Raw genomic sequence first — 23,299 nt, forward strand, 5'->3', positions numbered from 1 at the left:
TAGTGCCATAAGTTCCTCCAAAAAATTGTAACACAACACACATCATACCAACAAATGTAAATCCACTTAATGATGGATGTTTAAACCTATGAAACATGTCATGGAGATAAATAAACAGTGACTGGTAACAGTGAACCAGTTGTTTCATTTAATGACAAGTGAACATGTATTTGTAGACAATTTACCATTTTTTTTAATAATAATTGTCACACAGGTTCCACTTGACAACAGCACAACTTACAGCCACAATGCAAACATATTATATCCAAATAGGATTGTTCTGCATGGCAAGTACCCTGTTTTTGAAGAATAATGCAATATGATATAGGAAAGGAATACTGTAGAGTCTTATTTGCATGTAAGTTTGAAACATGTGGAGTTACCGTGTTGCACACTGAATTACATCTCCAAGCTTCATTATTACAAAACTATGCACATATGTAAGTTGACACTGTTCACTAGATTCTCACTGAAAGTGAGCAGAAAATTCAAAAAGTGAGCAGTACTTATCAGCAATCAATATAACCAGAAGGAAGGACAGCACTACAGTCAAGTTGATAGCACCTGGAAATATTTATTTAGTAACTATTTTGCATTTCAGTAGATGCTGTAACTAAGACAGTTTCTGAATTCATCAGTTACATAAATGTAAAGTTCTTAAGGATTGCTAAAGTACTTGTAAGAAAGATAATGTCAGTAAAGTACAATCAGTGAAATGTGAAACGTACACGCAACTTGTCACAGAGATTACTTGACCAAATTGGCTATATACTTTGTTAGAAAAAGAATAGCATGATTTCAGGAAATAATTTTTATCTGTTCAGTTATTACAACAAAAACCTGTACAAGAGCAGTAACCATGAGGCATGTAATTACAGTTACCATGAATGTAAGAAATATGAATTATAACATCTGTCATACAGTTTTAATTGTAATCAGTGTAATAGATACATATTCACACTTGTTTACTGTCAAGGCAAATTACCATGATGTTCCTTTTTAATAAAAATAAATAGAATGCTTGTGCTTATTCCCTCTGTTACCCCCTTATGTAAGCTTCTAATGATGTTATCGTCTTCTCACATCTCCAGTGAGGCCTATGACTGTTTTGTCAATTTTATGCCAGTCACATTTGTTTTTCTTTCCATAATTTAGGCAACAGAAAATTTATAGCAACCATTAAATAAAAAAAAATGTGTCAGGACTTTGCCTAATGTCTAAAATGGACCTATGAAGATGAAAGAGAAAGAAGGTTGAGAGCTGCAGAAAGAGACAATTGTAGTGAGGTAGTGAGTGATATTTAGACTTCTTGTGGGGGAGGGGGTTAAGAATTATCCTCTTTTATTGTAGCATGTCTAAAGCTGTTTTTAATGTGAGACATATCCTCATGCATTGTGCACTAGTACAATGGTTACTCAGAAAGTAAGGTCTAATTTCTTATAAAACAAACCATAACAGATTTTTTTACATGTTTCCCTATTTTTCTATGTAGCTTCCATATCTGTCTAAAGATTTGTCATAATTTTCTACAAGCTTTTGTATCCCTAAGTCATAGACATCTGCCACATATGATGATAACCAATCTTTACCTGTTCTTTAATCCATCATCTGTTACAAAGTACGTGCCACTGAAAAACTCATTGACATAGTAGAACAAGTGAAACTTGCTTGGCGCTAAGTATGAACTGTATGGTGGGTGGAGAATCACTGTTCCCATACAAACAGTATGATCAGATTTTGCATGTCAGTGGCAAAATGGGTCTGGCATTGTCATGCAGTAACAAAACTACCGATGTCTAAAGGTCATATCAGTTACTCTGTATTACATGTCAAAGTTTAGTCAGGACAGACAGTAAGTGGCTGCATTTACAGCTACCCCTAGCTGCATAAATTCAATTATCAAGATCCTATGTCTGTCCCAAAACATGGCTGCCATAACCTTGTACACTGAGATTGTCTGCTTGGCCTTGACTTTGACTGGTGCTGTCATTTGATGCCATTCCATTGAGTGACATTTAGACTCTGTAGTCAAGTGAGAAACCAATGTCTCATCACCTGTGTTAATTTTCTCTAAAACTGACCACTTTTCTTATGATATCAGTCCAAAAAATCAAGAGCACAAGCCATTCTTTCCATTTTGTGTTCTTGTGTTTCTCAGTAAGCAGCCTGTGAACCCAACATGTGCAAAATTTTTCAAAACTGCAAACTTTTGGAGACAATATTGTGGAAAGTTGTTCTACCTACATTCAGAAATTCCAATTCTGAAGTTTAACTTGTGACTCACCAGTCTTCAGGAATCTTTCCATCCATGGCTTTGACCAAATCTTCAGAAATCACTGATGGTCAGCATGATCAAAGTTCATCACAGGCACTTTTCCATCTATCCATGAAAACACTCACTCACTTATGCACTTTTCTGTCACTCATTACATTGGAACAATACACTTCACTTACCCAATGATGAATTTCTGTTGCTGTGCTATTCCTTGTTATCAAAAGCCAAATCACAGACTATATTTCACACTCAGCAGGCTGATCAATTGTTTTAAAAATGTTGAGCTGGCACTATAAACAGCACACTGTGGCAATACCAATGAGAATGGTACTATCTGATGAGTAAGGCTTGCCAGGAGTTGCTACACATGCATGTTTCAATGTTGGTGTGACATTCTATTAGTTATGGAAACTTGGATCTTACTTTCTGAATCACACATGTAAATACACATAACAAGACACACTGGCAAGGTATTGCTAGACACTCTCATGAACAAATGGACACAAAAATGCTAGTTTTGAGAAGCAAAGTTTTCTTCCCTCTGGTAAAAGATTAGAAATGTTTGGAAGGAATATGATCAAGGGAAATACATCAATTTATGTTTTTATACAACATTTGTTGCTCTACATCCAGAATTGATTCTTCTCTCATCCTTCCCTGCCATTTAGACTGTATTAGAGTTCCTGATTGATTTTCATGTTTGCATACACCTGTTCCCTTTGACATCCTCCTCTCAACTGCCAATTGAAGGAATGATTCGTACAAAAGTGACACCCTTTTTATAATTTTCCTTCCCGCATATGTCTGCTGTCACACAGTAAACAGGATAATTATTTCTTCAGCTTTACTTAATTATTGTTTCACTCAGAGATTATTTTTGTTAAGTTGTTACTGCCAAGTTAGTACAAGGTGAACAATCAGTATTAAAAATAAGAATTAAAGGAGAGTTATGTGCTTGGTACTACCTTTCGGGTATGTACACATATCATCTTATATTAGTTCATACTCTGCTCCTTTTTGTGCCGATCTTTAGTAATTTACATCAGTTTCATAAAAAGACAAATAATGACTCACATATTGGTCCACATTGATACTAAATAATGGGTTGGTTAATATTTGCTGGCCAAATATTACAGGGCCAAATCATTTTAATTTTCCTAAAGTAACCAACAGATATAAAATTATTCATAATTAACAGAAATTTAAAATAGTGGCAAAGCAACTGCTGCAGTTTCATGATGAATTCAACATTCAGTTTCATGGATGATCAAATCAATCTTTAAAATAAAAATATTACTGGAATTGCTGTTGTAGCACACCAGTCACTGCTTTAAGTTTTCCATGAACTACACATGTGCTTGTATTTTAGTAACATTTTTATGAAGCAAGAATATATAAGAATTAATATAACATACAGAAACATAGGTAAATTAAAGGTAAACAAAACTCACAGTTTTGGTGTATTTTGTGAACCGAACACTCAAAAAAAAGATCTTTCAATATGAGCTTTCACTACTGTGCTTCGCTCAAGAGTCCTATGATGAATATAAAACAAAAAGGGAAAAAAAGAAATGAAAATAAGAGAACAGAACACGTATAGAAAACACAGTCCTTCAGCAACCACACACAATCAAAAAAGTGAAAGTATATGGAAGAAATGAAAATAAATTCAGAAAATGGTACACCTCATAGAAGCAATAACCAGGGGAAAAATGCTCACACTGGAGCACAAAACAGATGAATATGCTGATCTTTATTAAACAACTCTGATTGAAAAGTGAAGTACCAGCTGCCTCATTCTGTTTTCCTCAGTACACTTAAAATGCTTTGCAAAAATATTGGAATGTCAACATAACATGCTCTTTTTAATATGCAACTCACCCCTCACTCCCACAAGCTGCTCCACCTGTAACTCACTCACATCCACTAATGAATTGCTGTAACTCTTCACCCTCATCCATTCTCAATTGCTTGTGGCTCTCCAACTGTCAAGGGTTCCTGTCTCACAGCTACACTCACCTTTGTTCTCTCCTTCTACTACTGTCTCTTCTCACTATCCCACTTGTTCTCTCTTACTGCTACTACCTCATTCATTCTATCCACTGCTACTGTCTCTCCTCACTGCTGTGACTCTCTCTCTCTCTCTCTTCCTTATTGTTATTAGCATACACTCTGTCTCTCACTATCATTTCCTCTCACCCACTCCTACTTTCTCCTTCTCTTTATTCCTCTCCCACTGGCACTGTCTCCTTCACTCTTTTCCTAGCACTGTTCTGTCACTGTCAACCCCACTCCACTGCCTCTGTGTCTCTCCCTTTGTTTTGCACCCCAAAATGTCTCCTTCATTTTTTCTTTGCCACAACCACTCTCTACTATTTTCCAGTACTTCTTAGTTCTCCATTTCTTTCCTGCAGCCACTGTCTCCATCTCTTTGAGCATACAAAAGTGGGAATATATTCACTTGCCAATATTTTTGCAAAAATTTTTTAATGTAGAACGAGGAAGCTTGCCCCCTGCTTTTCAGTCAGAGTCTTTTAATGAAGAGGAGCATTTTGGTTTTTTGTGCTCTAATATGAGAATTTTCTGTTGTTTCCATTCTTTTCCCTGCCACAGCAGAACATGTCACTCATATGAAAAGAACTTGAAGGGTCAGAAAAATTTGAACAGTTTCCTTTTGTGAAACTAAAATAATGCAAAACTATTCTTACGTCTCAGACCAGATTTTACAGGTACAAAAATTTTGAATATGCCTCAGTGCTAGTAACACGGAGTTCCCAGAACCCTTCTGATGATAATGGAGGGACTTTACATCATATGTCCCCATGCCACATCATTTTGCAAACTACGTTTTAGCCTTACTCTGCATTTTAAGTGCATATTTTATGTGCACAAGTATGGTAACTTTGAACCCCTGTACCTTGGGAAGGGAAAAAATACCTAGAAAATTTTCTGAGGTTGTTCATGACTGGGATATTTTGAACATATCATAAAAACTACTGCCATTTGCTGTACATAGTCATCTTGGAATCCATGGCTGAGTTTTGGAACCAAAATATCATATTTTTAACATTTTTTAAGCCTACAGATAATACAATTTTGGCAAACTGTACCTGCAAAAACAGGGTGTATATGTGGACGAAGAACCAAAATTCCCAGATTTATCCTGGATTTCCCCTTTAAAATACACTTTTTCTTGGGTGAAAATACACTTTTCTCATGTTACATGACAGTACACTTTCCCATGGAGCTGCAAAAAGTATCATTCCTTTGAATGGTTAACATTTTATACAGCAGCATAGAACTTCCTGATACATTAGAAAATGAAACACAGCAAAAAAAAAAAAGTTTTTAGAATGGTGTTTGATGTGCAGCAACACGTATGCTGCATATTTTCATACTATGATATGCTGCATATTTTTTTATTACGAAAGTATACATTCAAATTCTACCAAACAAAACAAGTTAGCTTCTGAAGCACTGAAATCGAGATTGCAATGCCCTTTTGTAAGGCAATCACAGATCATATCACGTGATCTTACCAGCTGATGACAGCAGATATTTAGAGCATAGGACAGGTGAAGCAGTCAGCCAATAGCAACATCTCTGTTAAGTAGCATGATCACACAAATAGGCAAAGTTAATGATTTAAATTAATATACATAGTGTAACTACAAGAAAAGCCAAGCTTTCACATATAATATTGATGTCGAAGATTAATAAGCTACAAGAGAAGCTAAGCTGTCACATGTAATATTGGTCTTTTTTCGTGTGTTAAACTTTCAGATACATCACACAAATGTGCCAGCAAAATTTAAAATAATGACATAAATGTCTGGTCTTCTGGCCTCAAAATTCTTCTAAGTGGCTGATCGTCAAAATGTTAAGTTTCAAATGAGGGTCAAATGCTCTGTGATTTAATAAATTCATCACACATTCTCATATGTAACATAAGTCAGCTTAAGTAAAAGTAAATTTACTTTGAAAGTAATGGTTTCCAAAGCACCATGCCCAATATTTTCCCGAGACCTGTTAGAAATTGGTTCGATTCAGCAGTTTCCAGAGAACACCAGAGAACAGGCTTTACTGTGTGCGCACAATTACATAGGAAGCCTGTATGTTTGTACATATAAAGCATTAAGAGATCTCATTACGTTCTAAGAGGAAGAGGACATCAGAGGATACTCCAAGAGCATCAGAATTTGGTGAATCATAGTAAAATGCAAAACTTGGCTTGGAACACACATTCGTATGTCCAGATTCAGAACAAAGAATGCCTCAATCTGATATTAACCTTTTCAGTGTGGTTTCTGGGGTGTGAATTTTCTTAGAGTGGCAGTACTGTATTATCTCTAGTTTGGTTCTTTATTATGGCATAATGCCCTATGTGCCGGAAGGTGAAAATGTGCACTTGAAATTCAGTAAACAGTTGAAACTAGACAGTAGTGTGGAATGAAACACTTCATTTCCAATAAATTTACTGCCTCAGTAGAAAAGATTAATGAAAGCTAAATTTCTTTAGCAAACTGACAAAAATAACTTCATTGTTCTGCAAGGCAATTAATGCTTGACTGCCAAAAATGTGCAAATAAAATAAAATCAGAAAACTGACACTAACAATATATTTCAGCCTTTGTAATTATGTGAATGTATTTTAATTCACTTGATTGATCCTGGCTACAGAAACCTGTTCTGTTTTCATTTGACGTGGGAGCTGTAAATGAAGATGAAACAGCAAAATCACTAAATGCAAACATGGGTCACGTGGAGACTACCACCCTTCACTAAATCTGGCAGCTTGGGTGCACTGGAAAGAAATTATGGTTAGCATCTGGCTTCAAGTAACCAGAAGCAGGAGAAGGTACTGCTCATATCCAACCAAATTGCACATGCACACAAGCACACTGGCAACTGATAAAAAAAAACCTAATGTAAAGAGTTGTGACACCACATTCATTGGAAGCAGTTTTTTGTTAGGAACTACTGCATAGTCTCTGACACATTTTGCTGTTGGCAGACATTTGTGTATGCACAGTGTTTTGTTGTTGTAAATGATGCATTTCCTTTGCAACTAAAGTTTATTTTGGTTTTTATTATCTCATTTACGTTTTATTGCAGCAATATTATTCTGCATTAGCAGGATACAGTAATATTCTTTGTTAGAATATCTGTTCTTACCATTTAAAATGACAAAAAATTAACTGAAAAGTAAAACAATGAAAAATTCCTGGAATTTGAAAAAAATTCTGGGTTTCTCCAGGTTTCACCATGGATAAAAAAATCTCAGATTTACCGGTTGTTCTGGGAAACACCCTAAAAAATTATGCAAATGCATCATTCATTTATTCATCATCGGTATACCAATAAATTTAAATCAGGAGATATCTCAGATATAGCCATAATCATTATTTAATTTTTTTATGTATTTTATTTATTTGGGGGAGGGCAACAGCAGACAACCTCCATTAGGACCTTGCTAGTACAGCGGTGTGGGTCTCCTGCATAGTTCCTCTACACTCTGCCAAGAAGCACATGGCTTCATTTCCATTTTACTTATACAAGTAGTGTAATTTTCAACCTTTGTATCTTGGAAAGGAATCAAGATATAATGAAAATTTTCAAGGTAGGTTGAAATTGGGATCTTAGGTATTTGCTGTATATAGCGATCTTACATTTTGGTCTGCTGTTTTTTTATGTTTGTATTCCCTTTGCCTGTTTCATTTACTGCATTTTTATATTTTCTCCTTTCATTGATTAAATTCAGTATCTCCTGTGTTAGCCAAGGATTTCTATTAGCCCTCATCTTTTTACCTATTTGATCCTCTGCTGTCTTCACTGTTTCATTCATTTTTCATGTACTGTATTACTTTCCCCTATTCTTGGCAATAATTCCCTAATGCTCCCTCTGAAACTCTCAGGAATCTCTGGTTCTTTCAGTTTATCCATGTTCCTTCTTCTTCAGTTCCTACCTTTTGCAGTTTCTTCAGTTTTAATTTACAGTTCATAACCTTTAAACTGTGGTCAGAGTCCACATCTGCCTCTGGATATGTCATACAATTTAAAACCTGGTTCCAAAATCTCTGTCTTACCATTATATAATTAATCTGAAACCTTCTCGTGTCTCCAGTCTCTCTTCCATGTATACAACCTTCCTACATTATTATTATAACACGTGTTGGCAATGATTAAATTGTGCTCTGTGCAAACTTCTACCATGCAATTTGCTCTTTCATTCCTTTCACCCAGTCCATATTCACTTACTATTTTTCCTTCTTCTACTATCAAATTCCAGTCCCCCTTGACTATTAAATTTTTGTTTCCCTTGACTAGCTGAATAAGTTCTTTTATCTTACCATACATTTCTTCAATCTCTTCCTCAACTAAGAAGTTAGTTGGCTTATAAACGTGTGCTATGTGCAGTGGGTGTGGGCTATGTGTCTATCTTAGTTACAATAATGTGTTCACTATGGTGTTCATAGTAGCTTATCTGCATTCCTATTTTTATTCATTATTAAACTACTCCTGCATGACCCCTATTTGATTTTTTATCTATAACCCTGTATTCACCTGACCAGAAGTCCTGTTCCACCTGCTACCAAACTTCACTAATTCCGACTATATCTATCTTTAACTTATCCATTTCCTTTTTTAAATTTTCTAACCTACCTGCCTGATTAAGGGATCAGATGTTCCATGCTCTGATCCATAGAATGCCAGTTTCGTTTCTTCTGGTAGTCCTCACACAGAGATCTGTATGAGGTATCATTTTACCTCCAGAATATTTTATCCAAGAGAGAGCTATCATCAATTAATCATACAGTAGAGCAGCATACTGAGGAAAAATTATGGCTGTCGTTTCCCCTTGCTTTCAGCCATTCATGGTATAAGTGCACCATGGCTGTTTTGGTTGACGTTACAAGGCCAGATCAGTCAAACATCCAGACTGTTGCCCCTCCAACTACTTGAAAAGGTTACTGCCCTCTTCAGGAACAACACATTTGTCTGGCCTCTCAACAGATAGCCTTCTGCTATGGTTCCACCTAAGGTATGACTATCTGTATCACTGAAAAGCCTCCCCACCAACAGCAAGGTCCATGGTTCATGTGGGAAGTGGGGTGGTTTGTAACGTACCGATGACTAAAATACAAATGGAAGCATAACCAAAGAAAGGCAGGAAACACTGTGATAAACAAGGAATAAATACATAAAAATAAATAACAATATGAAGATACTCCCATGCAAATTAACAGAGGATCATTTTCTGAGTAATTCATAAAATAATGCAAGTCTACCACTTACCTTTAGCAGACTGATGTGTGGTGCCTACAAGCACAATATTAACTAGCTTTTGAGCCCTGGCTTTTCATTCTTCCTCTTTCAGGAAGTCCACAAATTCACACACAACAGACACTAATTCATCCACTACCATGGCTCTAGTGATGTAACTACTAGAGAGAACTTGCCTGGGTTGATAATTGTGGGGAGAGGATGGAAGGACATATGAGTTACAGAGGGGATAATTGGATAGTGGGATGTACAAGCAGGAAAGAGGGACGATATAGTGGCTAAACAACATGATGAAAGGAGTTCTGAGTGGGTAGAACATGTAAGATTTGTTTCGCTACCTAACTTAACAAGTTCAATTATGAAATAGTGAAACAAGGCATGGTGTGTGCCACACAAAGAACAACATACTCACATGTTTAAGATATACATTTACCTAAGAACTACACTACTACAAAACCTGAATCAGTTTCAAAATTTATAAATGCTAAAATGAGTTAGTCACTGATGTGGTGACACTAGACAAAGATGCAGCACAAATAATGCAATTGTGCGAAGTCGCAACCTCATCCCTGAGTATCACCAGCATGACACAGTTTATCTGTAATGCAAGGCAGAGAATTAATCATATCTGATGAAGACATGGAGCAGAACACTGACTTACATACCCCACTTCATAACAGGTGTAGGTACAGTGCAGCACGGGTGTGACTCAAACTTCATGATACAGATATATGTTGCATTGTGGTTTTTCTGTTGCTTTATGGAGCAGATGATGATGATGATGATGATGATGATGATGATGATGATGATGATACTGTGAGGAGCAGGTGGAGACTAAAAGTGAGGGTAGGTTGGTGAAAGCCGCACTAGGGACTAAGCTCCTGATCCTTACCGGTAGCCAGCAACAACAGTATGCAGATATTTGATCACATGGCAGGATCAACAGCTTGGGACAGAAGTAAATGCATAAGGGAAGACACTCACTGCCTTGGCAGACAGCTGTAGTGAGCTATGGCCATATGTAACTTCTAAAACAGCTGGTAACCTTGGAGGGGCATGTTGCACCAATGATGAGGAAGTGGATATTGGCACTGATGCTGTGGTTGCTGGTCATGTGACAGAAGCAGGCACCAGATGCCAGCATGCTGTGTGTGAGATGGGTGGGGCAGCTGGCTGACACTAGTGCCAGTCTGTCACGTGGTAGGTAGTGGCGGCACACAATGAGTAAGCTAGCAGCACAGTGGGTGGGGGATGCCAGGGCAGAGCTCGTATCCAGTGGTATGCATGCAGGGGTGGGCAGGTACTGGGAATGGTTAGCAGCACAGAACTGCAGAGGCAAAGGCACAGTGGAATTGTTGGGTGACTGCAAGGAGTGGTTGACAGCCTGGTGGTCACATTTGACAGCTGAATCATACACGCTGGGCACTGTAAGCACGAGTACCAGTTTGCTCCAGTGTGAAGATAGGTGGCAGCAGCTCTGGGGTATGGTGCAAGGAACATGTGAAATAACACCGTTGTGGAAGTGGCAGAGGCAGCAATATAGTGTCAGTGGCATACCTGGCTTTTGATGACACCGGAGGTGAAATTGCTGAATTGGGCCAGTACCGCTAGGTCAGGGGTGGTACTGGCCAAGCATGGTGGCTTTCCCAGTATTTCCTAAGTTGTAGTGTGGTACTTAGGCATCACGGTGGCTTAGATGGCGAGTGTGCTTGGCATGATGACATTGTTGATGGTGGCACCATCAGAGGTGCTGGCGTCTTTGTCAGCGTGCATCTGTGAGTCTGGGTAGAATGATTGTCTGGCTGGGTAGTGTGGAACTGAGCAGCTTATAGGCATGCTTCAGTCTATGGATCAAAGTACTGGTTGGGGTGCTGTAGAGATGCAGAGTAACTGTCTCCAAGTCCCGCTTTAACACCTAGTGGGAGCAGCAGTAGTGTGGATGAAGCATGGGCTCATGAAGCATGAGGGAGGGGTGGGCATCAGGCAAGCCATGCAGTCCTGCAAGCTGGTGATGAATACAGTGAAGACTTCATCCACAGGCAAATGTGTGGGCTCCAGGAAATCGTTAGGCACAGTGAGCAGTTGGACATTAACAAGGTCAGCAGCAGACATCTCAATGTCAGTCTTTAAGTGAAGTGGGAGTCAAGGAGTACCAGAGTCAGGGCAGCAGTCCATCAGTTGTTGTGGCAGATGAGGGCAGCATTCGAGGTATGGTGGAGCAGTTCCACCATGCTGTTGATGGCTGTGTGGTTGCTCCATGTCAGTACAAGTCAACCTCATAGAGCTCTGTCATTGAGTGGGAATGGCAGATCCAAATTGGCATCCATGATCCATGGTGTTGTGGTGTGGGCAGCTGAAATGGGCAATCCACATGGAGACAAAGGGAGCAGCTACTGTGGCAGCAATGACAGCAGGTATCGGCATTGCCTCAGGCCAGTGAGTGAATCTGTCCATCCTTGTGATGAGATACCAGCAGCTGTCAGAGGACAGTAAAGGGCTGACGACGTTTACATAAACAGGGGCAAAGTGATGCGTGACACCAGGGAAGGCAGCAAAGGAGACATGGATGTGGTGGCTGACGTTGGCACACTGACAGGCAAGGCAAGTGCGGCCCAGGTCCTGCAGACTCTCTGAATTTCTGGCCATGGCAGATGCATGGATGCTGGGGTGTCCCAGGTTGTATAACTGCTCAAATGCAGCCTTGCAGAAGGCACCAAGCAGGAATGGGTACATTGAGCTAAGAGCCTCATAGCTCAGGGAAGAGGTAAAGGTGCAGGTGTAGCTGAGGAAGTTGGTGATAATGCTGTCAGTTCTGGTGATTTAATGTATGTCACCAGTAAATTCAGAGATGAATTACAGCCGCTGGGATTGATGCTGGAAGCATGAAATGACAGACCTCCACCAATGGTGGAAAGTATTTTCCTTGTGAATGACGTGGAGTTCTGTGTCATATGTGCTTCAGTGCCACTGAGTGACAGAGAGCTTGCTGGAAAAGAAAACAAGTAGCTACCAGGCATTGCAAGTGTGATGCTGCAGGACAGTGTTGATGGCTGTCTGGCTGGCATGGGACAGTGGGATGGGGTTGAGCAGGGTAGCATCTCTCAAGTTGTCCACAGCACCAGCACATCCTTTGTTTTGGCATCATGGAGGATGGCAGACAGCGGCATCTCAGTAGCAAGGGCATTCATCAAGTGGCAGTGGAGAATATTAACATGCTGAGGAAGTGGTGGACATCCTTGAATGTCTCTAGATGTAGGAATTCAAGGATAGCTTGTTGGGACGTGAGGTGGTGGTGGAGATAACGCAGACCAGGAATACCAGCTTGCTTGCACTGAGAACACACATTGCTGTGTTGATGACGATTTCAGCATTCTGTAGGCATTCAAATGTACTACAGGCGTACCTGTAGTATTCCCAAGGCCTCATAGAAGAAAACTGTTTGTTGTCAAAGTAGGTGAAACAACAGTGCAAGTCTTGCAAGATGCCACCCAAGAAACACTGTCATATTTGGACAGCATTGTGGAGGCCGAATATTATGAAGATGCTCTCAGAGAAACCAATCGACATGATGATGGCGGTTTCCTGTATGTCGACAGATGCTACCGGAATCTGGGTAAAAGCCCTGGAGCAGTTGACTGTGCTGAAAATTGTAGTGCCAAATGGTGCACTGTTGTAGGTGTGTAGGACCAGCACTGGGTAACGGCCGGGGATAGGACACACGTTTATCACCTGGTAACTGCTGCATGCGCGCCAGGAGCCATCCTTCTTCTTGGCAAGATGAATGGCAGAAGCCTACAGGCTCTTTGAAGGGCGCAGCACACTAGCAGCAAGGAGTTTATCAAACTCAGCCTTGCGAATCTTGAGTTGTGCAGTTGAATGGTGAACCTCCACAGGCATGCTTGATGAGCATGTCAGAGCAGAAAATTATGTCAGGAGGCCAATACATGGGGCTGAATATGCCACCTGCTTCCCATCAAAGAAAACAGTGAAATGATTGGTACACTTTGTTGATCTCCCAGTGCTGCTTGCAATGAGGCAACAGCCAGCAATGTCAGGAAGAAGGCAGTAATACCTGATGAAGTAAGCTCTGATAATGGGGTCAGCAATGTCATCAATGGTGAAGATATAGGGGAGGGAGATCCCACTGAACGTCAAAGTCGAAAATTCAATGACATTTGCTGTTGGTGGTGATGGTAGAGATATTTGCTGCTGTTAGGGGGAATGGCTGAGATGACCCCTGGTTCCTGTACGAGCCACTGAGAAAAGATACACAACATGGGGCCATTGTCAATCAGGCAGGAATGGAATGGAGGAGCCAGTGTCATGGAAAAACAGACAGTGGGAGACTGAGCAACACTGAGGTGTGCCTAATCCTCATGGTTGTTGGCATCTGGGAGTCAAGAGTAGGGCTCTCTGCAGTTCACAGTTCCTGGATTGAAGCACTTGTGGCACCAGTAGAGGCCAGTAATGTCTCAAGATATGTCAGCAAGGAAGATAGAGCTGCAGCAATGACAGTTACCATTGCACCAGCAGATGGTGCTGCACGGAGAACAGTGGTTTGTTATCAGGCAGATTACAGTTGCCTGTAGCATTGCCATGTCAGTGCTGAGGGCAGTAAACATGTCATATACTTCCAGCTGCTAGGGGCTGTCCTGTGGGCCTGTCAAGCAGTGAGGGGGAACTTACGGATGGATGGCTGGCACAGTGACAGCCAGCTAAATGTGCCAAGTGGCGGTGAGGCTAGCACATAGTGGCTGCTATCATACGGAGGGTAACCACCATTTTTTGCACCCTACCCTTGAGGCTGGCAGCTTTGTGAGGGGAAGATCAGTGTGTGACACCACAGCTCTCTCTATTGGAGCCATGAGAAAACCAGCCATGTTTTCTAGGGGAAACCGTCAGAGATCATATGTGGATCCATTAGGTTTCAGAGATTGCAGAGAAATATAGAAATTGCAAGGATTGCCAGTCCCCACAATGTTCAAGGTAAAGAGGGCCCTGGTGCACTGCATTTTGGATGAAGTTATTTGCATCATGAGGTGGTGGCACAGTGTCTCCTAGTGATCGGTGGCTGGGGGTGACAAATTGACATTGCAGACCTCCATTGCACATATCAGCTTGAGCTGGCTGATCACCATAGCAAACATGGTGTCATTCTGGGTGATGTCACAGCCAGTGAAGATACCATCTGCCAAAAAAATCAAAGGCATGAGTCCCATCCATTGAAGGCTTGTGGGTGAGCCATAGCCTGACTGGACATATTGGTAGCGGCATGGAGGGTGTGAGGTGTCAGTACTTCGAGACTGGGAGGTAATGGCAGTGGCAATGCCAGCAGCAGGGGCCAGTGGGTGCATGTGTCGTGTAATCTGGCACAGGTGGCTGTGTCATTGCTGGTCATCTCATAGTGAACTGCATGTGCAGCTCATTTTTGCAATGTTGTAGATCCATGAGGTGCACAGTCAGCTTGGTAACAATGTCATGAGGCATGGGAGCAGCAGCTACATGTGGCGAGGCATCAGCTGGGATGATGGTAGAAGTGAAGGTCGCAAAGTTACACAAGGGTTGAAAAAATACCTGCAAGAGAAACATGATATGAAGGACACTCTACTGTCCTTAGCATAAAAACTGAATCTGCTGGTGGGGCACACAAATGCATGGGAATCGAAACAGACGACACTGGGATAAGGTAGTCTACAACATGCGAAAACGAAAAATGAAGTCAACTGAGTTTATTGTCAGGTCACTAGTGTAGCAATTGTTTCCCTATCTATCTTACAAGTTTGATTAGGAAATAGTGAAACAAATCATAGTGCATGCCACACAAAGAACAATGTCGACACATGATTTATTTAACAACCACACTTACGAATACATGGAATAGTATCAAAATTTATAAATTCTGTAAAGAGTCATTAACTGATGTGATGGCAGTAGATAAAGGCACGACATGGTAGGAATAATGAAACTGGGTGAATTTGCAACCTCATCCCCAAGTATAAGCACAAAAACACAGCTAACTTTCGATGTGAGATGTGGAATTAATTGTGTCTGGCACAAGATGGAGCACAAAACACATATCTAGATGTCAGGCTGCTTGGCAGGCATAGAGATGGTGTGGCACTGTTGTGTCTCGCATATTTCATGATAAGCATCACCACAAGGCCTATGTGTTGCAGAATGGAGCAGAAGACAATGTTGACGCCATGAGGAGCAGAAGAAGACTAAGGGTGAGGCAAGGTCGGCAGGAGATTTGCTAGGGACCGAGCTATTGTTCTGCACTTGTAGCCAGCAACTGTACTATGTAGCTATCTAGTCTCACTGTAGGATTGACAGCTTGGGACTGAAGTAAATGCACAAGGGAAGAAACTCACTGCCTTAGCAGATGGCCGTAGTTAAGTAAGGATGTACAGAACTGCTACAGTTGTACGGTGAAAGACTGCCACAAGCATATATATAAGAGACTCCCCTCTCCCTATTCCTATATTCCTTATACACCCTAGCACCTCAAAACTCATTTTGTCTTGTTTAGGAAGACAAAAAAAGATTGATCAGCAAAACAATTGTGTAGTCATAAATTTTTTTACATTGGTAGGAGGGAGTGACATACTAAAAATTCCCTCTACTGGGATGTGAGCATGGAGATTCAAAAAGGAGGGGGGCACTTGAAGGTCACTTTTTATGTTTTGCTTCAGTAACTCAAAAATGTCAACTTCTAGGGAAAATGTTTTCAAGTAAAAATTTAAACCACATTAAATTCACTGAAAGAGAGTCCTATTCATTTTTTCTTATCACACAGTTTCCACATTTCAGGAGGTAGCAAAATCAAAAATTATTAAAAATGATGTTTTAATGGTATAAAATTAGTATTTAACAATATCAGAGAAGGAAAGTTGCTACTCACCATATAGTGGAGATGCTGAGTCATGATAGGTACAACAAAAAGATTCACACAATTGTAGCTTTTGGCCATAAAGGCCTTTGTCAGCAATAGACACTCATACACATACGCACATACACACTCATGCAAACGCAACATGCACACACGTCTGCAGTCTCAGAGAACTGAAACCACACTGCGAGCAGTGAAGTGATATCAGGTGTTCCCCAGGGAAGCGTCCTGGGACCTCTGCTGTTCCTGATCTATATAAATGACCTGGGTGACAATCTGAGCAGTTCTCTTAGATTGTTCGCAGATGATGCCGTAATTTACCATCTAGTAAGGTCATCCGAAGACCAGTATCAGTTGCAAAGTGATTTAGAAAAGATTGCTGTATGGTGTGTCAGGTGGCAGTTGACGCTAAATAACGAAAAGTGTGAGATGATCCACATGAGTTCCAAAAGAAATCCGTTGGAATTCGTTTACTCGATAAATAGTACAATTCTCAAGGCTGTCAATTCAACTAAGTACCTGGGTGTTAAAATTACGAACAACTTCAGTTGGAAGTACCACATAGATAATATTGTCGGGAAGGCGAGCCAAAGGTTGCATTTCATTGGCAGGACACTTAGAAGATGCAACAAGTCCACTAAAGAGACAGCTTACACTACACTCGTTCGTCCTCTGTTAAAATATTGCTGTGCAGTGTGGGATCCTTACCAGGTGGGATTGACGGAGGACATCAAAAGGGTGCAAAAAAGGGCAGCTTGTTTTGTATTATCACGTTATAGGGGAGAGAGTGTGGCAGATATGATACACGAGTTGGGATGGAAGTCATTACAGCATAGACGTTTTTCATTGCGGCGAGACCTTTTTACGAAATTTCAGTCACCAACTTTCTCTTCCAAATGCGAAAATATTTTGTTGAGCCCAACCTACATAGGTAGGAATGACCATCAAAATAAAATAAGAGAAATCAGAGCTCGAACAGAAAGGTTTAGGTGTACGTTTTTCCCGCTCGCTGTTCGGGAGTGGAATAGTAGAGAGATAGTATGATTGTGGTTCGATGAACCCTCTGCCAAGCACTTAAATGTGAATTGCAGAGTAGTCATGTAGATGTAGATGTAGATGTAGATGCATGATGGGAGTGGCAATTGGGTGGGGGTAAGGAGGAGGCTGGGGTGGGGAGGGGGACGGATAGTATGGTGGGAGTGGCTGACAGTGAAGTGTTGCAGTTTAGACAGAGGGCAGGAGAGAAGGAGTGGAGGGGGGAGGAGGTAGGTAGTGGGAAGGAGAGAAATAAAAAGAAATTAAAAGACTGGGTGTGGCGGTGGAATGACAGCTGTGTAGTGCTGGAACGGGAACAAGGACGGGGTTTGGATGGGTGAGGACAGTGATTAATGAAGGTTAAGGCCAGAAGGGTTACAGTAATGTAGGATGTATTGCAGGGGAAGTTCCCACCTGTGCAATTCAGAAAAGCTGGTGTTGGTGGGAAGGATCCATATAGCACAGGCAGTGAAGCAGTCATTGAGATGAGGGGTATCATGTTTGGCAGCGTGTTCAGCAACAGTTACATTCCATCCTGGATTTTCCATTGAAAATTAGTATTTATTATTAAATCAATTGGGTTAGGAACAAATGTTTGTATGTATCATGTGTAAGTGCAGCAGATCATTACTAAGGGATAAATTGTGTTCTGGGGGTGTGAAAGACTAGAGGGGGCACTGATGAAGGGTAGAAGCATGAGGGAAGGTAGTTAGCCAGATTGTGGTCATGCACTTCCCTCATTCACAGGTCTGCAAACTGAGGAGCAAGTAGGTAATTTCTCACTCTCTCTTAATCACAAGAAGCAAATACAGGGTATTTCATGAACTTATACTGCAGTGCACCTCATGACTCACTAGTGACACAGTGAACAGACGTGCCCAGGAGGTTTTACTTACCGCAAAATGCATTAACAGTACATGGAACATAGGCATGAGTTACCAATAATATTGAAGAAAGAAATATGTATTGATAAAATCTACATAAATCTCTGCACACTGTTCTACATTGCTAAAGAGTAAATTGATTCATAGCCACCCTGTACAGCAGCTGTAGTGCTCTTTCAGGAAAGACAATCTTCCCACCAGAAGCTCTGCTCATTATTCATTTTGCCCACTGACTGTAGCTCCTGGTCCAGTTCTGTTATGTGATTAGACAAAATAACTTCACGAAGCTCATGTTTATATTTTGAGTTTAGTAGGTGAGTACTTATCTGCAGTTGTTAATTGAGCTATTATGTAGAAAAGGTTAATAGCTTGATCTGTTACCACACCGGAGAACCAGTCCCAACCATAACATTCTGTCAATATGTATTCAACAATGTCAATTTCATTGTCTACACTATCAATACTGGAACACATTTCATGACATGAGGGGTATAAAATGCATCACCTGGCCTCAGTTCTCCCAACATCTGAAGAGGCCCAAGCTTCAGATATTTCTACATAGATCAAGCAATGCATTACAGCAGATTATTTTTCAAGTCTTCAACATGGTCAGACCCATTGCATCAGACATACACCCACCTTGGGAGATATACTGTGGGTGTGCGTTAAGTGGCTCTAATCAGATCACTCTACAAGTGCCAGCAATTCCTGAACAGAATAGATTTATGGAGTCTACAAGTGACACAGTCAATGGAGAAGGAAGTGCAGTAACTTTCTGGCCATTCAGTATTGACCACCAAGTGACTACAACACAATTACACGGCATAACAATATCCTGTCACTGACAAACAGCAGTAAGGTGGCACACTTACCAATACAATCCTTTTCCCACCAACACTGTAAATGTCACTGATAACATCACACTTAAAAATCTACACTTTTCAGCCATTGTTTTATAAGAATGTATTTTACATAAAACCTCACATAACAAACATATACTCGCCTAATAAACTAAAAATAACTCCCTAATATAAACACGAGCTAAGTGAAGTTATTTTATCTGCTCACATATGAGAGCTGGACAGGACTAAACCATAAAGTGAGCAACACTCGTGGTGGATGAAGCTGCATTTCGCACACAAATGATACACCCACTATACAGGATAAGCAAGAATCAATTCCCCCTTGCAGTGTAGAACAGCGTGCAGAGACTTACAGAGATTTTGTCCATATGGTTTTCTTTTATTTGTGTTAGTATTACTAGTAACCCATATCTGTATTCCATACAGTGTTAATGCACTTGTGGAAAACAAATAGTGCCTTGGAATGTATCTGCACTGTGCCATCAGTGATTCATAAGCCCACTTCATTTGACAATAAAGATTAATTTTATACCATTGAAACAGTATTTATGCAGTGCAGAAAACTATTACTCTTACAGAAAACATGAATAGAGCCTTTTCCGTGGCAAATTTAATGAATTTTAATTTTCTAATGGGAAATGTCTCCTTTCCTACATCCCACCCAAAATCATCAGCTCAAGCAACTGCTCCCTGATAATCATTCACCTTGAGAACAGTAGTCTTCATTTGGTTGTCCATGTGGCTTTATGTGTGAATTTATGCTCTTTCTGCCAAACAAAGAGCTATAGCTTGAAAGATAGTTAATACTGAGTTCTATTACGTGTGTCTATGTCCAATGTCCAATGTGCTGAAGGTGAGTGGTTGCCTTTCCTTTATTTTACATACCATTCCACTGAGGAATGTCCATTGTTATAAATACGTTTAGTGTTACATAAAGTACTAACTCAGGGAAATTTTTCACATGGAATCAATTGACTTTATTTTTATGAATAAAACATGTGAAAGTTAGTTGGGCAGGGGTATTTCAGTGCACCCATTATTTTGTACTGTCAGTCACATAATGGCATGTTCTCAAATCCATTGTTCACAATCATGGGAAAAAATGCTGTTAGAGAAAATTGCTATCCTTATTGTGAAAGATTCAGTAGTTATTCTGTTACAGAACTTCAGCAGCTACAAGCAAATAAATACCATCACTTGGTCAAAATTACACGAAATCAACATGAAAAATTAAAACCTTGAAACTTCATTTTTGGAACCTGTTAATTAGCAAATTTAAAATACAGAGAGTGGGTAAACATGATGATATCAAGACATACTGGATGTCTGAGTGACTGTCATATAAAGAATAAACTACATATAATGGTTAAACAGGGCTATAAAACTGAATCTTGATGTATGGTGTAAGAGTTAACTGTTAAATGCAAATTGCTCATGTCTGGCACCGAACATCACTAGAAAACATTACATATGACAATACAAATACACTAACTATGGGGGACTGATGACCACAGATGTTAAGTCCCATAGTGCTCAGAGCCATTTGAACACTGACTATGCTAATGTTCTATGTTCCCTGCCATATTTTAGTATTGTTGAACTTTCTTGTTTAAACTACTTTTCTAATTGAGAAAATTTTATTTCAATTAGCTGTCATTTTTCAACAATATATTCCTTATTGTCTGACATTTTGTGATATATATTACTTACAAACGATACTGCTTTCAAATACTGTTAGACATTCACTTCCATAGCTTACATATTCATAATTAAAGCAATACGTAAGTAATAATAAAAGTATAAAACATGCAAAATCAGACTTACCTGGAGGTCCTGGAGGCCCAGGTGGACCTTCAATGATTCCAGTAGGAAAGTTGTCACCATTCAGAGTTGTTGTGAGGCCTCTTTCTCCCTTGTCACCTTTTGATCCCTACAAGTCAGACCAATCAATCGTATTACACACTGTGAATTTTAACATGAAGTGGAATTTCCAGAAAAAGTGAGCAGAACATTAGCAACATGAAGGAGCTGCCACAGAGCGCCACTATATCTTGTTGTAAATACATCTTAACAGCAGACGAAGACATATTGTTATAAATGGCTGTAGGACAATTATCCTATGCCAAGTTCATAAGAACTGTTTTCATGAAAGTGAAATACTGGAATTCAGGACATTAATTTAAAGTTGATACGCAAGAAACCAATTGTCTGGTCCCAGCACAAATTCTACTTCCAAACCACAATGTTTTATTCAATTTAATAATAGCCATTACAAGAAAAATTGTTTCAATTACAGTCATCATACAATTATCTTCATTAACATGATGCAAGTCAACAAAGATAATTTCTAAAATGTCCGGAGCTTGTGGTCTTGCGGTAGCATTCTCGCTTCCCACGAAGAGGTCCCGGGTTCGATTCCTGGCGAGGTTGGGGATTTTCTCTGCCTCGAGATGACTGGGTGTTGTGTGTATTTTCGTACACTCGCAAGTCTCCGTACTGGCATTAAAGAACTTGTGGAGCGGCAGCCGAACTGCCCCACGAGGGGTCTCCTGGCCACCATTGCCATACACTCATTATTATTATTTCTGAAATAAATGCCATGTTTCACAAAACTACAGTTTTCTGACAGATCAAAAGAATTCTTACGCTCGATTCCTATCATAAGTACTATCATTGTCATCATGTGTCATATCATGCACCAGTCCCACATGATAGTGACTTCTGGCACAGTAACACAATATGAAAAGAACTGCCTTTAAGACTTGAAAACATTTCTGCCAGAAATCTACTGCAACAATTTTAAAATTTATCAAGCAAATATTTAAAACTACAAGTGAAGTGTGTGGAAGAGAGTATATTCCGTTGTACTATGGGTTATAGTATATTCCCAGGGTCATCATTTAAAGCCAGTTCTTGGAAATTTGTAAGCAGGCTTTCTCAGGGTATTTTACATACACTTTCAAGAGACTGCCAGTTCAGTTTCTTCAGCATCTCTGTGACACTTTCCATGGCTCAAATAACCCTGTGACCATTCATGCTGCCCTTCTCTGTATACATTCAATATTTCCTGTTAGTCCTATATGGTGTGTGTCCAACACACTTCAGCAAATGATTTGTAAGCAGTCTCCTTTGTAGACTGATTGTGTTTCCCCAGTATTCTACCAATGAACTAAAGTCTACCATCTGCTTTACCCACGACTGAGCCTATGTGATTATTCCATCCTATATCTGTACAAAGTGTTACATTCATCTATTTGTTCTGAAGTGATAATCAACTTAATAGACTGTCACTTGCCAGCCTGTGCACTCTGTACATTTTTGTCTCTATCACTTTACCACACAGCATGGCACCTCTCTCTTTACACCCTATAAGTGCAGAATTCACTTCATAATTGACACGTGAAATTATATGCAATTGTGTTAAATGTTTGACAAAAAAGACAAATGAGAGGGCAAAAATTTCATTAAAAGCTATACTTAAGAGGGTTGCAGAACCAACAGCTATCCTAGTAACTCAATAAGGAGAATCATAAATATGAATACTTTCCAAAGTTTCACTACTGTGGATAGATGTGGAAGAATGGAAAGGAAATTTTATTCTTAGATATTATTGCCAAACAGATTGTCACGGGGACTTAACTATACATTTAATGCAACACATGTTCTTTATTTTACATTAATAGAATTACAGTATGTGATGCTGTCTGCTTAGCTAATTTTTGTATACCTTTTTCTTTTGTTATTTTTCCTTCTGGCAATGTGTGGTCGATCTAGTTTTACTTTCCTATCTATGTAAGATATATGTTTGTGCTTAGGATTTTGCTGTTGAACTGAAACTTTCCTACTGAGAGTGGTTCATTAACAATGCAGTACCTACCATTATCATTGTCCCCTCCCCTAAAGTGCCATGTGCACAGTTACATGTCAAGTTATTTTGTGAACACTACACACGTGAAATGATTATTCATCATCTGAAACTGACACTGACACTGACAGAAAACTATTTACAAAAGTTTTGCTGCTGGTCTAAAGTATGCGAAGGACATGAATAATGGACATCTGTATAAGA

General features: G+C 39.8%; 1 protein-coding gene across 5 annotated transcripts in view; it reads right to left on the minus strand.

Moving 5' to 3' along the window:
- LOC126360585 (collagen alpha chain CG42342-like) overlaps positions 1-23,299 on the minus strand; it is a 1,334,941-nt gene that overhangs the window by 407,081 nt on the left and 904,561 nt on the right. For all 5 annotated transcript variants that reach the window (XM_050007726.1, XM_050007725.1, XM_050007724.1 and 2 more), the window contains one exon: positions 21,055-21,160. In XM_050007726.1, coding sequence (XP_049863683.1) covers positions 21,055-21,160 — 106 coding nt within the window. The remainder of the gene's footprint in view (positions 1-21,054; positions 21,161-23,299) is intronic.

This window comes from Schistocerca gregaria, chromosome 1 (genome assembly GCF_023897955.1).
Source record: "Schistocerca gregaria isolate iqSchGreg1 chromosome 1, iqSchGreg1.2, whole genome shotgun sequence".
Taxonomy (NCBI): Eukaryota; Metazoa; Arthropoda; class Insecta; order Orthoptera; family Acrididae; genus Schistocerca; species Schistocerca gregaria.